Source organism: Poecilia reticulata, linkage group LG12 (assembly GCF_000633615.1).
Source record: "Poecilia reticulata strain Guanapo linkage group LG12, Guppy_female_1.0+MT, whole genome shotgun sequence".
NCBI lineage: Eukaryota > Metazoa > Chordata > Actinopteri > Cyprinodontiformes > Poeciliidae > Poecilia > Poecilia reticulata.
This window is the reverse complement of record NC_024342.1, coordinates 13,381,477-13,402,069: the sequence shown is the minus strand read 5'-3', so window position 1 is coordinate 13,402,069 and position 20,593 is coordinate 13,381,477. Positions and strand designations below refer to the sequence as shown.

Sequence of the window (20,593 nt, the reverse complement as noted above, 5' to 3'; positions counted from 1 at the left end):
CCCGCCCACAGCGCCTCCGAAAGGCGCCGGCTTGGGGAAAGCAGCGAACCCTATCACTGGCCGACGGATCGGTGAGACACCGAAAAAGCAGCAGAGACCTCTGGAGTGTATGAAGCTCGCTGTTAAGTTCGGGCTCCCTTCGCCGCGCACACTCAGCCAGCCTACGTGAACTAACCATGAGCACATCAGAGTCCTTGGATCGAATGGAACTCTGCGAAAGTCTCTTGACATGGGTAAATACTTAAATCAGAGTGTTTTTTATAGTGACAGACAGCTCTCCGGCGCCGGGGCGATGCTAGCTAGCATAGAAGAGCTAGCGATAGCTCCTGGAGCTAACAGAGGAAACGTTAGCTGGCTAAAGGAAAATGACACTTTGGTTACGTATGCAGGCCAGCTGTTTGCTGTGTTTAGCCACCATCTACCATTGTGTGACCAGAATGGCGATTCCAGCACAAATCAAATTTGCTGTTACTTAACGTTAGCTCAACTTTCTGGTTCTTAAATCTCAGCTGTATGTAAAAACAGTAAGATCCAGACAACGTCGGTGGTGTTAGATAGGCTTTAGTTTAGCATTTCTTTGGCGAAGCCTTTCACCCCCTTTAGATCGTTTAACGTGTCAGCTCTGAGGCTGAATTCCTGCCATTCTTGTCCATGTAGCATGATGCTCACTCGTCCTTCTTCATTCTTTCTATTGAGCCAGCTGTCAGATACACAAAGCTTCCCTCATCATTTATTTGTACCCTCTCAAAATCTAGCCAGACTTGGGATTATAGATCTAAACTACAGGGCTGAAAAACTGTCAAGACCCCAAAGTCACGTGGTTTCCTGTCGTTCATGTTTACATTGTTGGAGAAAATCTCCCAGCTCTCTTTAATACTTCTGAGGATGCTCACCCTGTTTGGTAAATTAGAAATGTAATGTTTGTTGTTGTACATTTGATCAGTGTTGTCAGAAAACATATCAAAATTGCTCTGGTCACATGTTTACATCTCTGCATCCAGTTATCTGAATTGGCTGATTTTCCCTCTATCGCCCAGGTTTAACATTTTTTTTTTGGAAATTTTCACCACTGACACTGCCTTTTACTGATTATGAACCGATGAAAGGAAAACAATCTGATTCTGAACTCTTTACTGATTGACTGGTACATGTCTGCTGTAAAACTATAACATTTTTTAAAGAACCTGCAACATTTTGTCTCCTGCTTATATGTTACGGTACTTGAGGGAAAAAAAAACAAAAAACATAAATCGGTATCAACCTGGAAGTGGTTGGTTGGTGCATCTATTCTTTACAAAGATATTTATTTTCACTGCAAAGGTATATCTGTTTATGCAACTTAGAACTTTGCATTGTTAAATGTTTTTGATTTATTTAGACCACACTGGTTATGAATCGTCAGATATGTCTTGTTATGGAAGCTTGCCATAAGGAACATGTTGTCACAGACAGGCATGAGGCACTGATTGAAGAGCTTGATACATTCTTGCTTTGTTGTATCTGTATTCCTCAGCTATGTCTAGTGCGTCATGCTGTCTGGATGCAAACTGAAGAACACATCTGATTACTGTCTGTTACTTAACCTGCAGCCTTTTGTTTTAATTCCCTATCCGATGGTCGAACATTTCATTTTCCCAGCCGTTTCCGCAAACCTATAGGTGTGGATTTCCTCTTTGACCTCACTCGACCCTTCAGTTTTGTGTTTACTTCAGTTTGAACATTTGTAGGCTTAATTTCTCTGTTTTTACTTGGCCTGTGCTGGCTGGCTGTGGTCGATCATTTCCACTGTGAATTAGTTGATATAATTAAAGCCTCTTCTAGCTTTTCATTTGAGCCCGTTTACCCTGCAGTGCTGGGCAGCGTGCGCGAAGCCAACTGGATGTAATCTGAAACAAGTGCGAACGTTGAGCCTTTTGAATGTCTCACATTGCATGATGGTTAGGTTCCAGATCAATTAAACCGATTCAGCATGTCGGTTTATGCTAATTTCAATGCGTCTTCATTATATCACCAAGAGGCAATTTAATGAAAGGTAAATTATAAACGGTGAACATGTTGTCTTTTATGAGACTGACATCTGTTGCTTAGTAACACATTAGCTGTCAGTAACAGATTGGGGTTATAGTGGATCCAGTACCAGAGAAATGTCCAGACACACCATTTGAAAGTGTGTGTGCACTGGCTCTAACTGCACAGAAAGCTTTATAAAGCAACATGAGGCCCAATTCACAGATACACAATGTGTAAAGCAAGCCACCTGCATCGCTCTCTCTCTGCTACTTCTGTACTATTTGGTTCCACATGAGCATCAAATTGCTTAAATTCTTCATCTGGTTGTAATGATCACTGTTTTTTTAGTGCGTTAAACGTAGGAAAACAGGTAATTTTGTATGTTTTTTTCTTTAAAAAAAAAAAAAGAAAGCGTCTGCTTTCAAATTGTCTGAATATGTTTAAATCTGCAACAACAGATGTTGCTCTGTCGCTGAAGTTTCCAAGATTGTCAAACAGGTTATTCCCTGTGTGAAAATGTTTTCGTCCTTTTCGTTTCCCTGCATCCCACTTGTGTTTTAAGTGGGTGGTTCGCCCCGTGTTTTTCTTTCCTTCCTCCTCTTTCCTGCAAAAAAAAGGAAATGATGCAGAGCGAATGTTGTGGCTTCAAACATTTAGAACAATGTTTCTTCCCGCTGCCTGCTTTATGGCCGTGCTTCAGTTCTCTCCCCAGAGACTGAACGTCGTTTTGAGATGCACCGTTTCCCACTATTTACCATCTGTGATCTCGGTCAGCAATATCTGTTTCTCCCTGTAGTAACTCAAACTGGAGAAAAGTGAGCAGCATAGACATTAGAGAAGGTAATGTGTGCTCTTAAATCAGCAGAGGTTCTTACCTCCAGTAGTTAGACAGATCGATGAGGGAAGTGTAACTGCGTCTTTTAAAGTAAATGATGAGAAACTAAGAATATATGTGTTTTTTACATAAGCATAAAAATATGGAATGTAAGCTCCATCTAAGCATGATAGTAGTTTTCAAGTGTTTTTCCACCAAGTTTGCTGTCTTTTCGCTTATTTTGCTTCTCAAATGATACCTTTAAAGAGAATATTCTAACATTAGAAGTTTAGTTAGTTACTACAGAGTGTTAAAATACATCAAGCTCGAGATGATGCTCAAATCTACGTTTACAAGTTGAGCTGAGGATTTAGATTTATTATTTTGATTTATGAGGAAGAAGGGGGAATCCAGTTTCAGCTTAGTTATAAGCAAAGGTTCTTTCAGCCAGCTAAGCAGCAGTGTGCAGCAGCAGTAGAAGTGGGTGACATTTCATTGACAGAGCTTTAACTGTAGGGAAATACGATGGACTTTTTTTTTTTATATAGAAGTGTTAGTTCTGTGCCTCGTTTGAAATTTGGTAATCTAGCTCTTCAAGTACTCTGATGCCATTTAGAGCTAGACATTCTTTCAAAAGCTGAAAAGACCCATTCATAAAAATGGATCCTGAAGCCGAAAAATGAAAATGAAATAAAACAGAGAGGCAAATAGGCGCCAGGTTGTATGTTCTTGGAGCGCTCAGAGCTGCTTCTTAAATTTCCTCCCAGTATGGAAAAATGAGGCTACCTAACACTCAGACTTCAAACCTCGTCTGTTTTCTTACTGTTTGAATTCCAGCATTCCTGCAACAAGTTTCCCTCCTCCTTTGGCGCATGTTTCACTGGCGTCTACACTGAAGAATATAATATCCGTTACAGCTGCATACTTTCTGCCTGTACTAGCAGGAGAAAACTGCAACTATGGGGAAAAGACAGTGATGACATGGCATGTGAGGTAGTGTGGAAAGAAGAATAGGATCCGAAAATTACTGAGGCGATGGAACAGGAAGTAAGTGGTGAGGAGAAGCAAAGTGGACTTGGACAGTGCGTGTAAATACTCAGATTGTACTTTCAGTAAATTCTTTGTGAAATATCTACTTCTACTGGCAAATAAACATCAGGTGTAGCTTGTGTTTCCTGGCACAAACACACGTCTTTAAATTATGACGACAGATATTTTCCACCTGTTTCCCTGCTGCTGTTAGGAGCTTAATACTCTGTGTCGCCTTGCAGATATTTCGGACACAGTTCTGAAAATGCATGAAGATTTCCACCCAAATTCACAGTGATTTTATCAGACCTGTTAATACTGACGGTGTTTTATGAACCACTAGAGGGCACAATAAACTTTAAAAACAAGTTTAAATTCACAACCTTATTCTAAAACAAAAACTGTGTTTCATTCTCTTTTTAGTTTGCATACTGCAAAATAATCAATATGTTGACATTCCACTGTGTTAAACAGTAACACTGGTTAAACTGTTGGCAGCTTACCCTAAAAATGTGTGTGTGTGTGTGCGTGTGTGTGTGTTTGCCTGCCGCTTCCACAGATCCAAACATTTGGAGTGGAAGCACCATGTAAGACAGTTGAAGATTTGACCAGTGGGGTCGTAATGGCCCAAGTCCTGCAGAAAATGTGAGCTTTTATTTATTTATTTTTCCATTTATTTGTTTATTTCACTCACTGTTTTTGTCTTGACACATTTATGCTACCAAACACTAATATTTTCTTTAATTTGTTTTTTTATTTTTTAGCGATATATCATATTTTAATGATACTTGGATTACCAGAATCAAGCCAGAGGCCGGGGACAACTGGAGGTTAAAGGTCAGCGCTGCCCTTTCTCAGCAGTAAATGTATGGAGTTGCATGGTAGTAATGAATGAAATTTAACCAAGTTCGTGTTTCGACAGGTCAGCAATCTAAAGAAAATCTTGAAAGGCATTCTGGACTATTACCAGGAGGTAAGAACATGCAGCTGTGCAAGTTTTGATTTAGTCTGTCTCAGGTTTAGATGATTTTTGTTATAGATAAAATAAATATTTAACGTTTTTCTTTTCAGGTCTTAGGTCAACACATCAATGATTTCACACTACCAGATGTAAGTTTGATAGGAGAGCACTCTGATGCTGCAGAACTTGGGAGAATGTTGCAACTCATCCTGGGCTGCGCCGTCAACTGCGAACAGAAACAAGGTGCTTATTTCACCCTCTGATAACAAATATTATCAGCAGATGAGCTGTGTCTATGATGGTCTGATTGATTTTTGTTTGCTGTTTTGCGTCGCGTAGAATACATCCAGACCATAATGGTGATGGAGGAATCGGTACAGCATGTTGTCATGACCGCCATCCAGGAGGTGGGCATTTTGTTCTGACATTGCTATTATTTTGACTCATCCTTTGTGTTTTTAATTTGTGGTAAACAATCAATGGGTGTTTCTCCCTCCTCCCCACTGCAGCTGATGAGTAAAGAGACTGCTGTCACCCCCGGAGGAAATGACTCGTACGTAGATCTGGACAGAGAGGTATGGAAAGATTTATTATTCACAAGATCAATTCCGTTTTGCTGGATGCCAGAGGAATGACGGCTTCTTTTATGAGGGACTGAGATCAGCAGCGTACTAAGGGGTGTTGTCAGTGTGGAAGTCCAATCTGTTCTTTTCACATGATACCATCTTATATTGTGAAGCGGATCTGTCCCTTCTGGAGCAAACCTTCCTTACAACATGACGGGACATGTTCTAATTGAGCCGTGGTCTTAAAAACGAAGATCTTTATCACATAGTGCATTTGCAATCTGTTATTTGACTTTTTTAGTTTGCTTGTTTGACTTGATTAAAAGCGCAGTAATTTAAGACTAAATAAACATCTAAATGTGCAATTAATAGGAAAAAATAAAATCAAGAAAATCTAATTATTCTTCCAAATAGAAATAATGTTGTTTATCCTATCAGAGAGCATCTGATCTAAAGAAGAACGTTATCAGGTCTTCCATAGATTATTTATTTTTCTTTTCATATATGACCTGCAGATCTCCCAAAGAAAAAATTGGTGACTCATTTTGGATTTTCTGCCTCTAAATCCAAAAGAGCGCAGATTATTGACAGATTATTTGAAAGCCGTGTACATTTGAGAGGATTTTGATTGTGACCCAGCCATCTGTCATCGGTTTAATCAGGCAAATCGGTGCAATTTTAATGTGTTGTTTTTTTCCCTCCCTTGTTTTTAGCTTAAGAAGACGATTGAGGAGCTGAATGATGCTTTGGCAACCAAGGAAGAGATTGCTCAGCGGTGTCGTGAGCTTGACCTGCAGGTCAGTTTAGAATGATAATAATAATAAAAAATATATAACAAAGTATTTTTTTTAGCTACTAGAAGTCCAAACTGTTATTGTGCAATTGTTGTGAATAAAAATAAAATAAAACCAAAAAACAGAGGAATTAAATCACACATGAACAACTTTTATAAAATATGCAACACCGGGAGAACATGTCTCATGTTTTCTTATATATTTTGTAAATTATTTATTTAACATACACTGATTGTGTTATGCTTCCTAACTTAACAAATGTTATTCAGTTTAATATTAAAAAAAAAAATCTGCTCTTTTTTTTTTCTGTGTTACTTTTTACTTCATGTCATTAAAACTGATAGGTTTGTTCCTCGCGAGGAAAATTCATGGTGATTTTTTAATTATTTTAATTTTTTTAGCCTCATTGTTGAAGTCTTATCTGGAAAACTTAAAAACGCAGCTGTGGATCTAAAATTGTACTTGTTGTTCTTTGTCTTTAAGTAGTTTCCCATTTCTTTCCTGTCTGTTTCAACACTTTGTGGCTTGTTTTAAAGGCCCTCCATGCCCAAGAGGAGCGTGATAGACTGAGGTTAGACTTTAATGAGCTAGAAGAGAGGGTAAATCCAAACTTCATTTTCTCTCTTGTCTGCCTTCCATCCACACTGAGTGCCGTGTTAAGTAGTCCTGCCGTTGTTTTCAGCCTGCTTGCACCAGATTTTCCTTCTCCAAACTGTGTGAGCATGTGCGAACGTGTACACGTTTGTGCACAAACGCTTGTGCACACATCTACACGTGGTGCTTTTGGAGCACACACACCGTCTAGAGCTGCAGTTTTGTCTTGAGTGCGTCAGGTGGTGTCCTGCACTAATGATCCTGAGCGTTTCTCACCTCAGTGTGTTTCATCCTTTTTAGTAGCAGCAGTAAGACGGCAAGAGAAAGGTTGAAATGAAAGGGGGGGGGGGGAAACACATTTACAGCAAGACCTTTTTTTCCCCTTAAGACTTTCTGGTATTTTTTTTTGTATCTTGGGACTTTTGGCATTTGTGGTCTCAAAATTTCATAGGGATTACGCCATTCAGAAATGTTTTTCTTATTTTGAATATAGTGTTATTTCTAGCTTTTTTTCTATCCATCCACATCTTAGTTGGAGTATTTTCTTGTTGTGATCTTGGAATTTTCACAGCAATGCAACTTGTCCTAGAAGTCGTTATCATAAGCCATTTATGGACGCAGCTCAGTATATTAAAATATCACCAAGAAATGAACTTATTTTAAAAAGCTCATTAAAATAAGTTCACTTTGAGGTCTAATGAACTTACAGTGAAACTATAAGTTCTCTAGGCACACAGTGACATAGTTTATACCGGTGGTTTAAAGTGTAGGAGTCGTCAATGTTGCTGGACGGTTTAAAGAAGATCAGTGACCATTTTCCTGTCGTTTCTGATGATCGTCCCGTGTAGATCTGAGTTTTTTTAAAGACTAAGTTGATCTTGGTCAAATATGGGAACTGAAAAATTACTTTAAAAAATGGCATGATGGGTAATTTTGCCTTTGAACATATCAAAACATTTTCATTTCTTAAAAAAACGTATGGTTAGTTCTTGCTTTTGCTGTTTGAAAAGGACGACAGCCAGCAGCTTCTGCTTTGCTTCGTGTGGAGTTTGATTCCTTGGTTATCAAACTGAAAAGAAAACATGTCCCCATACACAACCCTCCCGCTGTGTTGGAATTTGTTTATTTGCCTCATTGATGTGTGTTTGGTGTGTACTTATCAGAGTAATATGTTGATGCAGTGATTGAGAAACTAATGGACTAAATTCCGTGAAACTAAAGTGTAATCTATGTATTTCAAGTATCTCAAGTTGCAAAACTTTAACTGCTTTTTATTGCCTTGTTCACCTCTCTGGATTCCCCTGCGTTTTCCTCCTTTCGTCCCGCACTTCCTGTTCTCTGCCTGCATCGGCAACACCTCCACCGTCTCAGGTGGCAGCTCTGCAAGAGGAGAAGAGCAGCCTGCTGGCCGAAAACCAGGTCCTGATGGAGAGACTTAACCAGTCTGACTCTATCGAGGACATAAACAGCCCCGCTGGACGTAGACATCTCCAGCTGCAGACACAGCTGGAGCAGCTTCAAGAAGAAACCTTCCGGTGGGAACTAGCTTCACAAATTGCAGCTGAATAGACCGAAGTTGACGTTTTCTTTACAGACGTGTTGATTTTCATGCTTTCTGTTAGGCTGGAGGCGGCAAAAGACGACTACCGGATCCGTTGCGAGGAGCTCGAGAAAGAGCTCCTAGATGTGAAGTCCCAGAATGAAGAACTCACGTCTTTGGCAGATGAAGCCCAATCTCTGAAGGACGAGATGGATGTGCTTAGGTAGGACTGGGAGGCGCACGGACGTCATCTTAGTAAAACAAGCAAAACTTGTAATAATTGAAGAAAAACGTCATTGCAGCTTATCAGGATGTTATGTGATTGACCAGCTAAGAAAGATTATAAGAGAAAGGGTTTATTGTTTTCAGTTTCTTTGTCTTTCTTTTCACAAATAAATATGTAAAAAGAGTGACATAGGTTTTGTATTTACCCCTTTTCTCACACGCCATTAATTTTCACAAATGCACCTTTATTGCAGAACAGTGAATGCGTAGAACTATCTGTCTTTAGCTCTCATGAACAGAAGTCAGCTTTCAAAGCTTTTTACGAGCAACATACGTAAATCTGAAATGGTTAATTATCCTGTCTTTTATCAGTTTTTCAACACTTTGTATGAACTGTGATTCATTTTATTGCTAGGTATGTCAAATCTTTGATCGGCTGTATGTACGTATGATGTGTGTTTTTAAAGATGGACCTCAGGAAGAGTGAACTTTATGTAAAGCCTAGCTAACATGGATCCTAAAAGATAAACAATAATCTACTACATACAATTCACGGCAACCAAATGCTCTCAAAGGTCAACTTGGTATAGCATACGAGTCCACCTTTCTGTAATTAAATGCTGTTACTTAATGGGAAGGGAAAAGTTAGCCAGAAAATGATATATAGATTAGGTTTATAACTTACATTTTCAAGAATATTTAGTTTGGTTTGCCTTGCTCTGTCTCATAAAATCTCAGTAAAAACCACAGGACTTCCTGTTTTCTTCTTAGACATTCATCTGACAAGGTTTCCAAACTGGAGGGCACCGTGGAGCACTACAAGAAAAAGCTGGAGGACATGGGGCTACTCAGGAGACAGGTACAGTAACACACTGACAAATGTCTTTTATCGTCTGCTTGTCAGCCTAAAAAGTTGCCTGCAAAGCAGAAGTGATAAATATGGCTAATATTGCCCTCTGTGCTCCAGATTAAGCTTCTGGAGGAGAAGAACACAGTGTTAATGCAGACTAACGTCAGCTTGGAGGAGGAGCTTCGAAAGGCCAATGCTGCCAAGGGCCAACTGGAGACCTACAAGAGACAGGTAGGTACCTGACCAGCTGGGGTTTTACTGACAGGGTAGCGTAGCCAAACTCTCTTGCATTTGCAGTCGTGGTGCTCCTGCAAGTTTTTAAGTAATCATGACGGGTGTTTTTTTGGGGGGGAAACTCCCTCGTCTCTCCCCAGGTGGTCGAACTTCAGAACAGACTTTCAGAAGAGTCTAAAAAGGCCGACAAGATGGAGTTTGAGTACAAACGCCTCAAAGAGAAAGTGGACTCTCTACAGAAAGAAAAAGATGTATGTAATGTCTTTTGAATTTAGAGGGAAATGAAGTACACTTTCTGTTTGATGTAGTAATGTATCCCCTGTTCTGTCCCTACACAGCGCATGAGGACAGAGAGAGACTCTCTTAAGGAAACTATTGAGGAACTCCACTGCGTTCAGGCTCAAGAGGGACAGCTTACATCAAGTACCGGAAAACCTTTGTGATCAAATATTAACAAACATAATCCATTATTCTACGTTTGTTTTGCAAAATGAACTGCTGTTGTCTGTTTTATCAGGTTTGTTCCCACTAGGGGGCAGCGAAGGCTCAGATTCCCTGGCTGCTGAGATCACCACCCCAGAAATCCGGTAAGTAAATTAGACTTTTTAGCCCCGCGTCTTATTGTTTTTGTCAACAGTCTCTGGTCACTTTGTAGCAGTCGAGTGTTTTCTGATCCAACTTTAACTCTCCTGCTATGGCCCACCATCCACTGTGCAGTCACATCAGTCATTTACTTATATGTCAAACTATATTCAGTGCAGTTTATTAAATTTAGCGAGCCTTTTTGGTTCACCTGAGCGGTAATCATGTGCCCCTAGATAACAAAAGCCTTTTTGCCTGTTATTTTTGAAAATATTTCTTTGACCTCACCTGTTCTAAGCTGGAAATCCTCAAACTTTGGCCTGCTTTATAGGAACAAATTGGCGTTGTTAAAATAGAACTTGATTACCTCCCTGAGATTGAAAACAGTATGTAGCTAAATGTGCCCTCCCTTGTTTTTTTATTTTAGTACCTGCACTTTTAAAGTTCTTTACATGTCCCTGATGACACTTCTTAGCCGTACTACACCGACCATTATTTAATCATCCAAGTAATACTAAAAGGCTTTCTTTGTGACTATTGCTAAATATTTTTTAAAAATTAAGGTTTTAAATTGAATCTTTTCAATTTTAGTTCTATAATAGGGTATTAGTAGGTCAATATTTCCCACGCAGAATCTTAACCTCTTACCTGACATGATGACATCAATGTCCTCATGGGCCCATTGACTTACACGGACAGCTAAAGGGTTTTAAATTACCTTCAATTAGCTCTTAAACTTCCACATTTATTTGTTACTTTTTTCACACTTCATTCATTCTGTCTGCTGCTGTTCTGGCTGAGGCGTTATTGGACTTCTGTGTGAATCTTCCAGAGGCCCTCAGCTGTTCTGACTTGTCAGAGCTGTTTTGGCAGCAAAGTTGTCTAAGTATTATCAGGTAACAGGTAATTAATCACAATGTTATGGTTGCTCAAAAGAATCATCCGCGGTACTGTATGTGTTTCGCCTCATCCTCAACGAGCCTTTTCTTCTGTTACAGTTTCTCGTTTTGGGTTAATGAGATGTTTCGCTTTAAAGCTTTGTGCAACACCTTTGTACAAGTTGCATCAGCTCTCTAACAGCTTTCCGAGGGAGGTTCTTACTGTGCCTGGGTTTATGTTCTATAGTTTTTTTTTTTGTTTTTTTTTTTACAGCACTTATGAACCTGAAACAATTGGCCGTTATGCAGAAAATCCAGAAATTATAATTGTTGAAAAGCTGCTTAACCCAAATTCAGACAACTCTAGCAATTAGACAGAATTCTCTGAGGATGTTTCGTTTTGGAGGCTTTCGAAATGGAAAAAGATTCCTCAGTTGAGATTTTTCATTGAGTATCTGTTGAGAATCTTTTTAAATGTCTGGAGTTCAGGTGTTATACATGCATTTCTTTGAATGTAAGTTCATTAAAATATATATACCAGAGATGGACGGATCAGCTTTGAGCTGCTGATTCTGATTTGTGAAGTAGGAAGTTATTAGGAGAGCGTTGCAGATGTGTTTTTAGCAGCCCTGCTGTGACCTGTTAATACTTTAGGAGCAGAGTTGGCGTCACGTTGTGTGCATGAAGAGGCAGTTTATGTTTTAAACTCTTAAGCATCTTACGTTAGCCGTTTTCACTGCAAACATCAGAGTTTGTGTGTATTCCCTGGTGAAATCAGACCCTCACCATCCAGTATGTTCCAGAGATTAAAAGCTCAGAAGTGATAAAATAGAATAACTTTGTTGAACTGTGTTCTTCTGTCCTCTTATCGGCTGTAAGTCTCTTCCTTGCGCTGCATGAATTATGCATAAACGGGTCCTGAAATGTTGTAGAAAATGTGTTTTCCTTTTACCTGGGTTTTAAAACCTTCTGTGTTTTTTTTTTTCTGACTACATTGCTAAACATCTCGCTGATGCTGAAAGGTGTTCTTATTTTCTTGACTCTTGCAAACTTTGCTGTATTAATACACGCCATCGCTTTTGAATTTGGTTGTTTTTGCTTCTACATGTACCCCTAATTCAGTGCCCTAAGTTAATTAGAGATTATTGCTAGCAATTCTGATTCCGACCTAATTGGTCCTTGCGGCGCGTTTCCACAGGGAACATCTGATTCGCCTTCAGCACGAAAACAAAATGCTGAAGCTGGCCCAGGAGGGATCGGACAACGAGAAGATCGCTTTGCTGCAGAGCCTGCTGGAAGATGCCAACAGAAGAAAAAGTGAACTGGAGACAGAAAACAGGTTTGTGCAGAAAACCGTCCAAAACAAGCAAAAAAAAAAAAAAAAAACCCAAGAAAAAACTGTTTCCCACGGTTTAAAGTTGATCTAAATTGAAGATGGAATAGGGATCAGTTTGCTCTCATTTTGATCTGTTGATCTCAGGAGACCTGTATATTTTGTAAGACCTGTAATATTTTATATACTCCTGTTGTAGTTTTCAGTATTCTCAATCCAGTGTTAAAAAAAAACATCCATCCATCCATTTTCTTACACCCTTGTCCCCTAATGGGGTCAGGAGGGTTGCTGGTGCCCATCTCCAGCTAAAGTTTCAGGCGAGAGGTGGGGTACACCCTGGACAGGTCGCCAGTCTGTCGCAGGGCAACACAGAGACACACAGGACAAACAACCATGCACACACACACTCACACCTAGGGGCAATTTGGAGAGGCCAATTAACCTGACGGTCATGTTTTTGGACTGTGGGAGGAAACTGGAGTACCCGGAGAAAACCCACGCATGCACAGGGAGAACATGCAAACTCCATGCAGAAAGACCGGGGTCGGGAATCGAACCCAGAACCTTCATGCTGCAAGGCAACAGCTCTACCAACTGCGCCACTGTGCAGCCCGTTAAAAAAAACATTGTTGTCATATTAGTTTTCCATTTCTTTTTATTTAGATTAATCAATCAGCGGTTGATGGAGGAGCAGAGTCAGGTGGAAGAGCTCCAAAAGACGGTGCAGGAACAGGGTTCAAAAGCAGACAATGTAAGTGAGCTGAATGCTCGTCTATGTTTTAATTTCGACTTTTACTGACGATAAATAACCACATGCCTCTAACTTCTAAGTCCTAATAAAAATAAACGTTTTAAAACTCTTGACTCGTTTATTGTGCACGTCAGTTTAAATGAGTGTCTGTGAATCAATGATTGATTTAATTCCGTTTGTTGTAAAACATTTTTCATTTGTTTCTGTTTCAGTCATCAGTTCTGAAGAAGAAATATGACGAACATGTGTAAGTTACATTAAAATAAAGCAGTCATGTATAATTCAGATTGTTTTAAGGGCTTCCTACAAGCCATCTGACCTAATTTGGCCAAAATCTCATTTTTATGAATCTTTTTTTGTTGTTGTTGTTGTAGGGAGAAGTTACAAGAAGTGAACAACGAGTTACTGAAGAAAAGCGCTATCATCGATGAAATGGAGCCTAAATACAATGCCAGCTGTGAGTTTGGACTAACTGCTGACATGTTTGAAGCCTTCTTTTCACTTTCATTTCCCTGCCAAGGCGAGAGCTGTGGAGGAGGAATGTGATCGCTGCAGTTTGTCAGCAGAAATACAAAAAAAAAAAAAAAATCGCCGCAAAGCAAAATTTCATAAAACTTTGGAAAACTGTAGCATTAGCAGAAACAAAAGATCTGCAGCTCAGATTTAGACGATCCAAACCGCGGCGCTGGCCTTGGTAGACGTGTCTTCCACCCTGGCATCTTCCTGTGTTTATGTAAAGAACCGTATTACTTTATGTGGGATGTGTAGAAGACTTAAAATATATTTTCATACTAGCCCAACGAGTGGATGAGCTTGAAGAAGCTCTGAAGAAAAAAGATGAAGAGATGAAACAGATGGAGGAGAGATACAAGAAATATCTTGAAAAGGCAAAAAGTGTGAGTGAAGTTACAGTAAACAAAAAAAACCAACCTCTCTATTTCTATATTTACACACATCAAGCATTTGTTGTGAGACGCATCTGATTTTTACCCTGGCAGGTTATTCGGACGCTGGACCCGAAACAGAACCAAGGCTCCGGTCCGGAGGTTCAGGCCCTGAAAAACCAGCTCCAGGAGAAGGAGAGGATGTTGCTCTCGCTGGAGGTAAATGAGCCCCACACTTAAGGGTTACATAAACACTATCTAATAAATAACTTTACTAAATGTAACTTGAATGTTTTGTGCTCATTTTAAACAGAAAGAAATGGACAAGACAAAAAGCCAGCGGGATCACGAGGAGAAGCTGATTGTTTCAGCCTGGTACAACATGGTAAGAGATGAAGTCACATTTACTTGTTTACCACTTTTCAGCAGCAAGGCAGCTCAAAGGGCTGTACATCATAAAAACATGATGTAGGTCATCAATTATGAAACGAGAAATAAACATTACATTTTGTCAAACGCCATCATCGCAATCGTCAAGCAAATGCACATCAAAAATGTTGATCCGCGTTCCGGTTACTATAAATCAAAGGCAGGTGAGTTTTTAGTCTTGATTTCAAGGAAGTCGGGGTTCCAGCTGTTTCGCGGTTTTCTGGAAGATCGTTTTTTTTTTTTTTTTTATGTTGCGTTACAGTGGCACAGACCTTCAATTTAAAAAATAATTTAATGAGAAGTAACAGTAGAGGGCAGCAAAACAGTGCTTTAGAAACACTGTAGAAACAGGTGAGCGCTGGTGTGAGAGCATGTGCTTCTTTTAAGGGAAGTAACCCGTCTATTCTGTGTCTGAGTCCACATTTATGTGATGCTATAACACATTATTAAATGAGCTCCATTATTCTATTAAAACTAAATTGCTGTTTCTTGTGTGCCGTTTAACTTTTTTCACACGTTGCCGTGTTACTGCCACGACCTTCAGCGTAATTTTGCAGGGATTTAATATGCCGGTGTTTACTCACTCTTTGCAAAACAGCTGAAGCTCTGATTACATTTAGGAGGGTGCATGAAGCGTGATGTTTTCTACCACTGCTAGCATTTTGTATGTAGGTACAAAATGCTAGCAGTGTAATGCAATTGAAGATTGCGCTTGTAACGTGCCAAAATGCGCATCAACCCCAAAGAGCACAGTTTGGCCCTCCCAGAATCAAGTGGTCGTCTCTGTGTCCTACCAGGGCATGTCTCTGCAGAAGAAGGCGGCTGAAGACCGACTCGCCAACACCGGCTCCGGTCAGTCCTTCCTGGCCAGACAGAGACAAGCCACCAGCACGCGTCGCTCCTACCCAGGCCACGTCCAGCCAGCTACCGCAAGGTAGACGGCCTCAGGGCACTAAAAGATAGCTGCTCTTTAAATTCTCTGAACTTGCTTTTAACCTGCAAAACCTGCTTTGAGGCACAACATTTCCATTTAACTCTAATGGATTCGGCCTTTGATTTTCTGTGTTTTTTTTTTTTTTCTTCTTCTTCTCAATCAGATCCATGAGGTAAAGATTCAGGGGGCAAGGAGGCCCAAATCTTGCACCCTTTTTTTTTTTCTTCTTCCTGCCAAATCCTATTTTAACCTTGACTCCCATCCAGTGATGCAAGACTTCTACCTTGTTTGAACCCCAGCATATATATTTTTTTAAATATATTGACTAATCACTCCAAATGCCCAACTGACCTCTTGTTGAACTTGTTCTGTGTGACAAACTTTACCACCCAGCTAATCTGGACCCAGGCGCTCAGAAGACTTGCATCTTTTTGAGAAGTTATTGTCATTTTTTGATGAGGAACAGTTCTACCTTTTCATGCAGTATTTATGCACTTCTCTACCTGGAGAATGACTGTCCCTGCTCAAGGTCTAATGTTTAAATTTTATTTCATATACCTTTTTACGGTTGGTCTTAAATAACTGATTCATAGGAAGATTTATGTTGTTTTTATTTTTCCTGTAAATGTCTGAATAAGGTGACAGTGGTTTTTAGAATAACTAGGTTACAGTTGGGAAAACGAAAGCAATAATTGGGAATTTTTCTCTCTTTTTTTTTTTAAAGGAATCAACTTCGACGGGGTTTGAAGTTGCTTCAGAAGGTGCAATCTATAATTAGCTACAGTGCTGGTCAGAAGTTTTATCGTCAACAAGAATTTATTTCATTTGTGGCTCCTAGTTTGTTTGAAATGTTTCTTGTTTTTTTTTGCAAGGAGTATTTAAAAAGCAAAAAAAAAACAAAAAAAAACGTAAGTTATTTTTTCAACAGGAGTGTACAACTTTGAATATTTTGTCCTTCTCATATAAGGTTAAAATATAGTTGGATATATTTGAGAATTGGAAAAATTGCAGTGGTACAGCTAACTGACATTTTTCATGGAGCTTTTCCTTCTTCATTAAACGATGCCCCCACCATACATGAGCGTCAGCATTTCAGCTGCTACAAATGTAGTTTAAATGTAGTCATGGGAGTTACACCGCTTTCAGGTGTCCAAATATACAAGTAATAGTTATGCCAGACATTTGAAATGACTAAATATTGCAGTTTTTTTACAGTTACAATGTTGCAAACATGTACTGTGGTAATGATTGCAATTCCCTTGTCTCTCATCATCCCAACAATGAACACATGCAAACTTCTGACCTGCACTGTAGATTGTTAAATGTTCCTGCGTGTCAGGATTTTGGTTAGCTTGTTTAGTAAATAACAGAATTCTGGAGCGAAACCACTGGATCTGGTTTTTAGCTTTACCAGCGTGTTCTGGTTTGTGTTGAACAGAGTTTGTGTGCCATAGATTTTTTTTTACCATCTGTTTCTCTCAACGAACCATTTTGCAGGACTTTCCTCCAAGATAAAATACTTCACGGGCTTTTAGCCGTGCCGTTGCTTCAGAGTTTGAATCATGTTGCTCACGATTGAAGAAGATGATCTACAGTATGTTTCCATCTAGGGATTTTTAGATGCTCCTTTACCAGGAGTTGCACAAATTGTTGTGCGTCAGTTTTCTTTTCCATCGTCTCTTTAACCCGAATGTCTCACCACAGGTCTTCTATTAACTTTAATTTTAAACTGACACGGTGCTTTTCTTTTATGCTAACCAGCTCTCCCATCTGACCATAACATCTCTCTCTCCTCCTCCTACAGCAATGTCACTGCATGACTGGTATGCCAGTGAGCTGCTCCTAGCCTTGTGCGGCCGGGCCCGGCCTTGTCCCCCCCTGTGGCCTGCCCTGACCCCCGGGGCCAGGCTGGGCTGAGGCGCCTGATGCATGAACCTGCCTGCCTACTGTTTGCATGACCCCTCTGTGTTATTTCAAGCCTTCAAAATAACCCGTCCCTCTATCGGCCTCAGCAGCATGAGCACTAACAACCCTTCGGCATTGTTATGCATCATAATCTCCAGGCGAGTCTGATGAGGGATTTTGGGATCTGAAAAGAAAAGAAAATTCTCCGATTAATTCCCTTTCCCACCTTCCGTGCCAGTAGTCTGATGTTAACGTCCCTGTCCTCCTTCCTTCATACCTTCTAACTCCGCTGTTACACCTGATGGACGCATCCACTCGTGCTTTCACGTGCAACAAGTCTGTTACAGCGCAGCGCGTGTTTCAAACGTCCCAGAAGGGATCAGAGTACAGCAGTATTTCCTGTCCGTCAACCTGTTTGGTATTTATGAAGATCTCGTCTTCGGCTGGCCGCGTCAGGACACCTCGGTGACATATTTCCACAGATCCATTTCAATCTACATGACTGAGAGGATTAACGTGTTATTTAAGAGGTGCAGCCTGTAAATTGGTCTCATTTAGAGTTTTCTCCCTTTTAAACTGTTGCGTCACATCTGACCTCTTATTTGGTGGATTGGATCTTAAAGATGTTTATTATTATTATTATTATTATTATTATTATTTTAATTTAATCCAGGTGTTGATTACAGCAAGTTTTGAACAAAGTAAAAAGCTTTCGGGGACTTTCCTCCGTTGCCTTGTTTTTATGAGCTGAGGATGGTAAATAACGTGTGCTATGTTAACAGTCTTGTTACAGATTAGTTTTTATTTGAGTTAAAAGTCCTCATTAAGCCTAATCATGCCTCTTTCCAGCCCTTTTTCTACATTATTTAATTTATTTTTTGAGTGTAGGCCACAATTTTAGAGATGATTGTAATTATACCAAAAAGCTTATTTCTTTCTCTCTCTCTTTTTTTTTCATGATTCATAATTTTAAATTACAATATTAGATTAAAAGTGCATTTGCATTGGTAAGCCAATGGGCAGTCTGTTCACTTTGGGACCTAAAGTAAACCTCATGTTTGGGCTGAGTACTAATCAGTGGAATGATGTGGAAAAGGCAGAAGAAGGTTGCATTAATTATAACTTCCTTTAAGGAAAACGTCAAACCAGCAAAAGCAGGAGAATCTTCCTTTCATCTCTGGTTTTCAGTATTATCAGAGCTAAAAGTCTTGCAGTATCAAAGTATGTTGGCATTTTTTTTGGGATCGTGGAATAAGATGCAGTTCATTCACTTTCAGGCAAATTTAGATGTTTCTGTCAGATATATGTATGTATGTTCTCCAGTTTTGTTTTAGTAAATGTTTTATTTAACTTTTATTTTCCAGAGTTCATTAAAAATCTTATCCAGAATCTGACAGCATGGACGAGTTGCAAGTGTTAAACCCTATAGTGAGAGATGGTTCAACCCTCCAGCTGAGTGCCTTTTGTTTCTGATGCTATCAAAAGGTGTTTAGGTTTGGATTCAATATGTTACAAGGTTTATTGAGTATTTACGGCAAACCAAAACCTCAGTTTGTCTTTATCTTGACAATAACTTAACTCTAAGTTTGGCTTAATGAGAGCATTTCTCCCCAACGTTTTACTCATACTTCTTCTGTTGTGTAATCTTAGTTTAATCCATGCAATGCATTTTATCCTAATGGCTTATTTATTTATTTTTTTTTTGCTTGTACAGCAGTGTTAACATTTTTTTAAATTAGTATTATTATTATATTATCATTTATACTGTTACAATGGATGTAATTGAGATCAAAATACTGTTAAGTAACATATGCAACTAAAGGAGGAGGTTTCTAGTATTAAAGCATTTAACTCCAAGTATAAACTGGAGACCTGTGAAAGTTACGGTTCTTGTATAGTCAGTGTTTACAGGGAAAAAAATCTTTTTTTTTTTTCTTTTTAAACACTGCACAAATAAATTTGCATTTGTAGTTGAGTACGATGCTTTTCTCTGGAACAAAAGAAGCAAAACCACATTTTAATTCTCGCATCAACAAGATTTGCAGCACTCACACAAATGACCTTTTAAGTTTATGGACGTGAGATTGACATGATGGTAGCAACAATGATCATCAAATAAAACTATTTTTAAAACAAAAAATAATGTGTTGAAATAACATTTAAGAACATGGACGACTAAAGTTTCCAGGATTTCTTCTTTTTTTTTCTAAATGAATCATATTTTTGTAAATTATGCGACATTAACCATTTTTCCTGTTTGTACTTCAAGTAACGTTACACAGACCTCTTTTAACCGTCCATCCTCAGAACATGGTTTGTATATTTTGCAACGCATCCACATTGTGGTTGACCCGTTGACATTCATGTCAGGGATTTGGGCAAACCTGCGTTTATGAACACTCATCTGAAAAGACAAAAAAAATAAAAAATAAGCAGGCTTTCTGGTTTTCTCCTTGCATCCCTGTCAAACCACCCACTGTAATTTTGTGTTCGCATACCTCCATTACCTGATTACAGGTGGGGCCAATTTGTTGTCCTTTTCAATGCACATTTCTTGGCAATAAGGAAGGGGTTAAAAACCCGGTGTGCTGCTCTAACTAAGACTTTGAAACTCACTTCAGTGTTCTAAGAACAAATATTTTATGCTGAAACCCATTGAAAACTATCATGTCTGTATTTTTACATGCCTGGTATTCCCTAGAGGTTTTTTTTTTATTTTTAATTTGGTTGGTAATATCACTAAGGCTCTGTCAAATGAATTAGAAAGCTGAAATGAACAACAAAAGGGGCCAATCCCAAAGTAGCAAATAATGTCCTATTTGCCAATATTTTATATTGCTTGTATAGGAAGACAAATTGTACATAACATTTGTGGTCGTGTCGTAGGGCTGTTTTAAAAATATTTGCGATTGAGGAAATCAGAAGATCATGTCTAGTTAGGTGGATTTCATCTCACATTTATCCAACAAGGATTACGCTGATGAAAATGTGCTTCCGACACCATGAAACCCAGAAACCACGTTGTAAATAAAACTTGTATAAAAACATGTTGTTTTGTCCCGTTTATTCAGATTTTTTTAACTCTTTTTCACCCCAAACAAAATGACAATCAGTTTAGCATTTCTAGACAATTGTTGGTTAATTCATCTAAACTGAATAGAGCTAATAACCAACAAATGTCATCTCAAACTGGTCGAGTTGCATAGAATTTAATTTGACCCACTAGAACCAACCTTGGTATAAACACTTATCTACAGGTCGACTGGTGGCTGGTAGCAGT

At 39.2% G+C, this 20,593-nt stretch overlaps 1 protein-coding gene across 4 annotated transcripts; it reads left to right on the top strand.

Moving 5' to 3' along the window:
- The first annotated feature begins 52 nt into the window (after positions 1–52).
- hook3 (hook microtubule-tethering protein 3) lies at positions 53–20,360 on the top strand. Of its 4 annotated transcripts, none has more exons than XM_008423927.2 (25): positions 53–233; positions 4,413–4,498; positions 4,618–4,690; positions 4,776–4,826; positions 4,925–5,057; positions 5,154–5,221; positions 5,324–5,389; positions 6,094–6,177; positions 6,711–6,773; positions 8,140–8,303; positions 8,391–8,531; positions 9,305–9,392; positions 9,501–9,614; positions 9,758–9,868; positions 9,956–10,040; positions 10,135–10,204; positions 12,276–12,416; positions 13,074–13,161; positions 13,374–13,408; positions 13,536–13,618; positions 13,957–14,057; positions 14,160–14,264; positions 14,359–14,430; positions 15,272–15,408; positions 17,213–20,360. In XM_008423927.2, the coding sequence occupies exons 1-25, from the start codon at positions 177–179 to the stop codon at positions 17,226–17,228; spliced, it is 2,232 nt and encodes a 743-aa protein (XP_008422149.1). In that variant the 5' UTR covers positions 53–176; the 3' UTR covers positions 17,229–20,360. The 4 variants fall into 4 exon arrangements, with proteins under 4 accessions (XP_008422149.1, XP_008422150.1, XP_008422151.1 ...); XM_008423928.2 differs by having other exon boundaries at positions 15,572–20,360; XM_008423929.2 differs by lacking the exon at positions 6,711–6,773.
- The last annotated feature ends 233 nt before the right edge of the window (positions 20,361–20,593 follow it).

Coding starts and splice junctions, on each gene's coding strand:
- hook3 (XM_008423927.2), top strand. CDS start 177: ATGAGCACATCAGAGTCCTTGGATCGAATGGAACTCTGCGAAAGTCTC. Junction 13,162..13,373: donor AGGGTTCAAAAGCAGACAAT/GTAAGTGAGCTG, acceptor TTTCTGTTTCAG/TCATCAGTTCTGAAGAAGAA. Junction 14,431..15,271: donor TTTCAGCCTGGTACAACATG/GTAAGAGATGAA, acceptor GTGTCCTACCAG/GGCATGTCTCTGCAGAAGAA.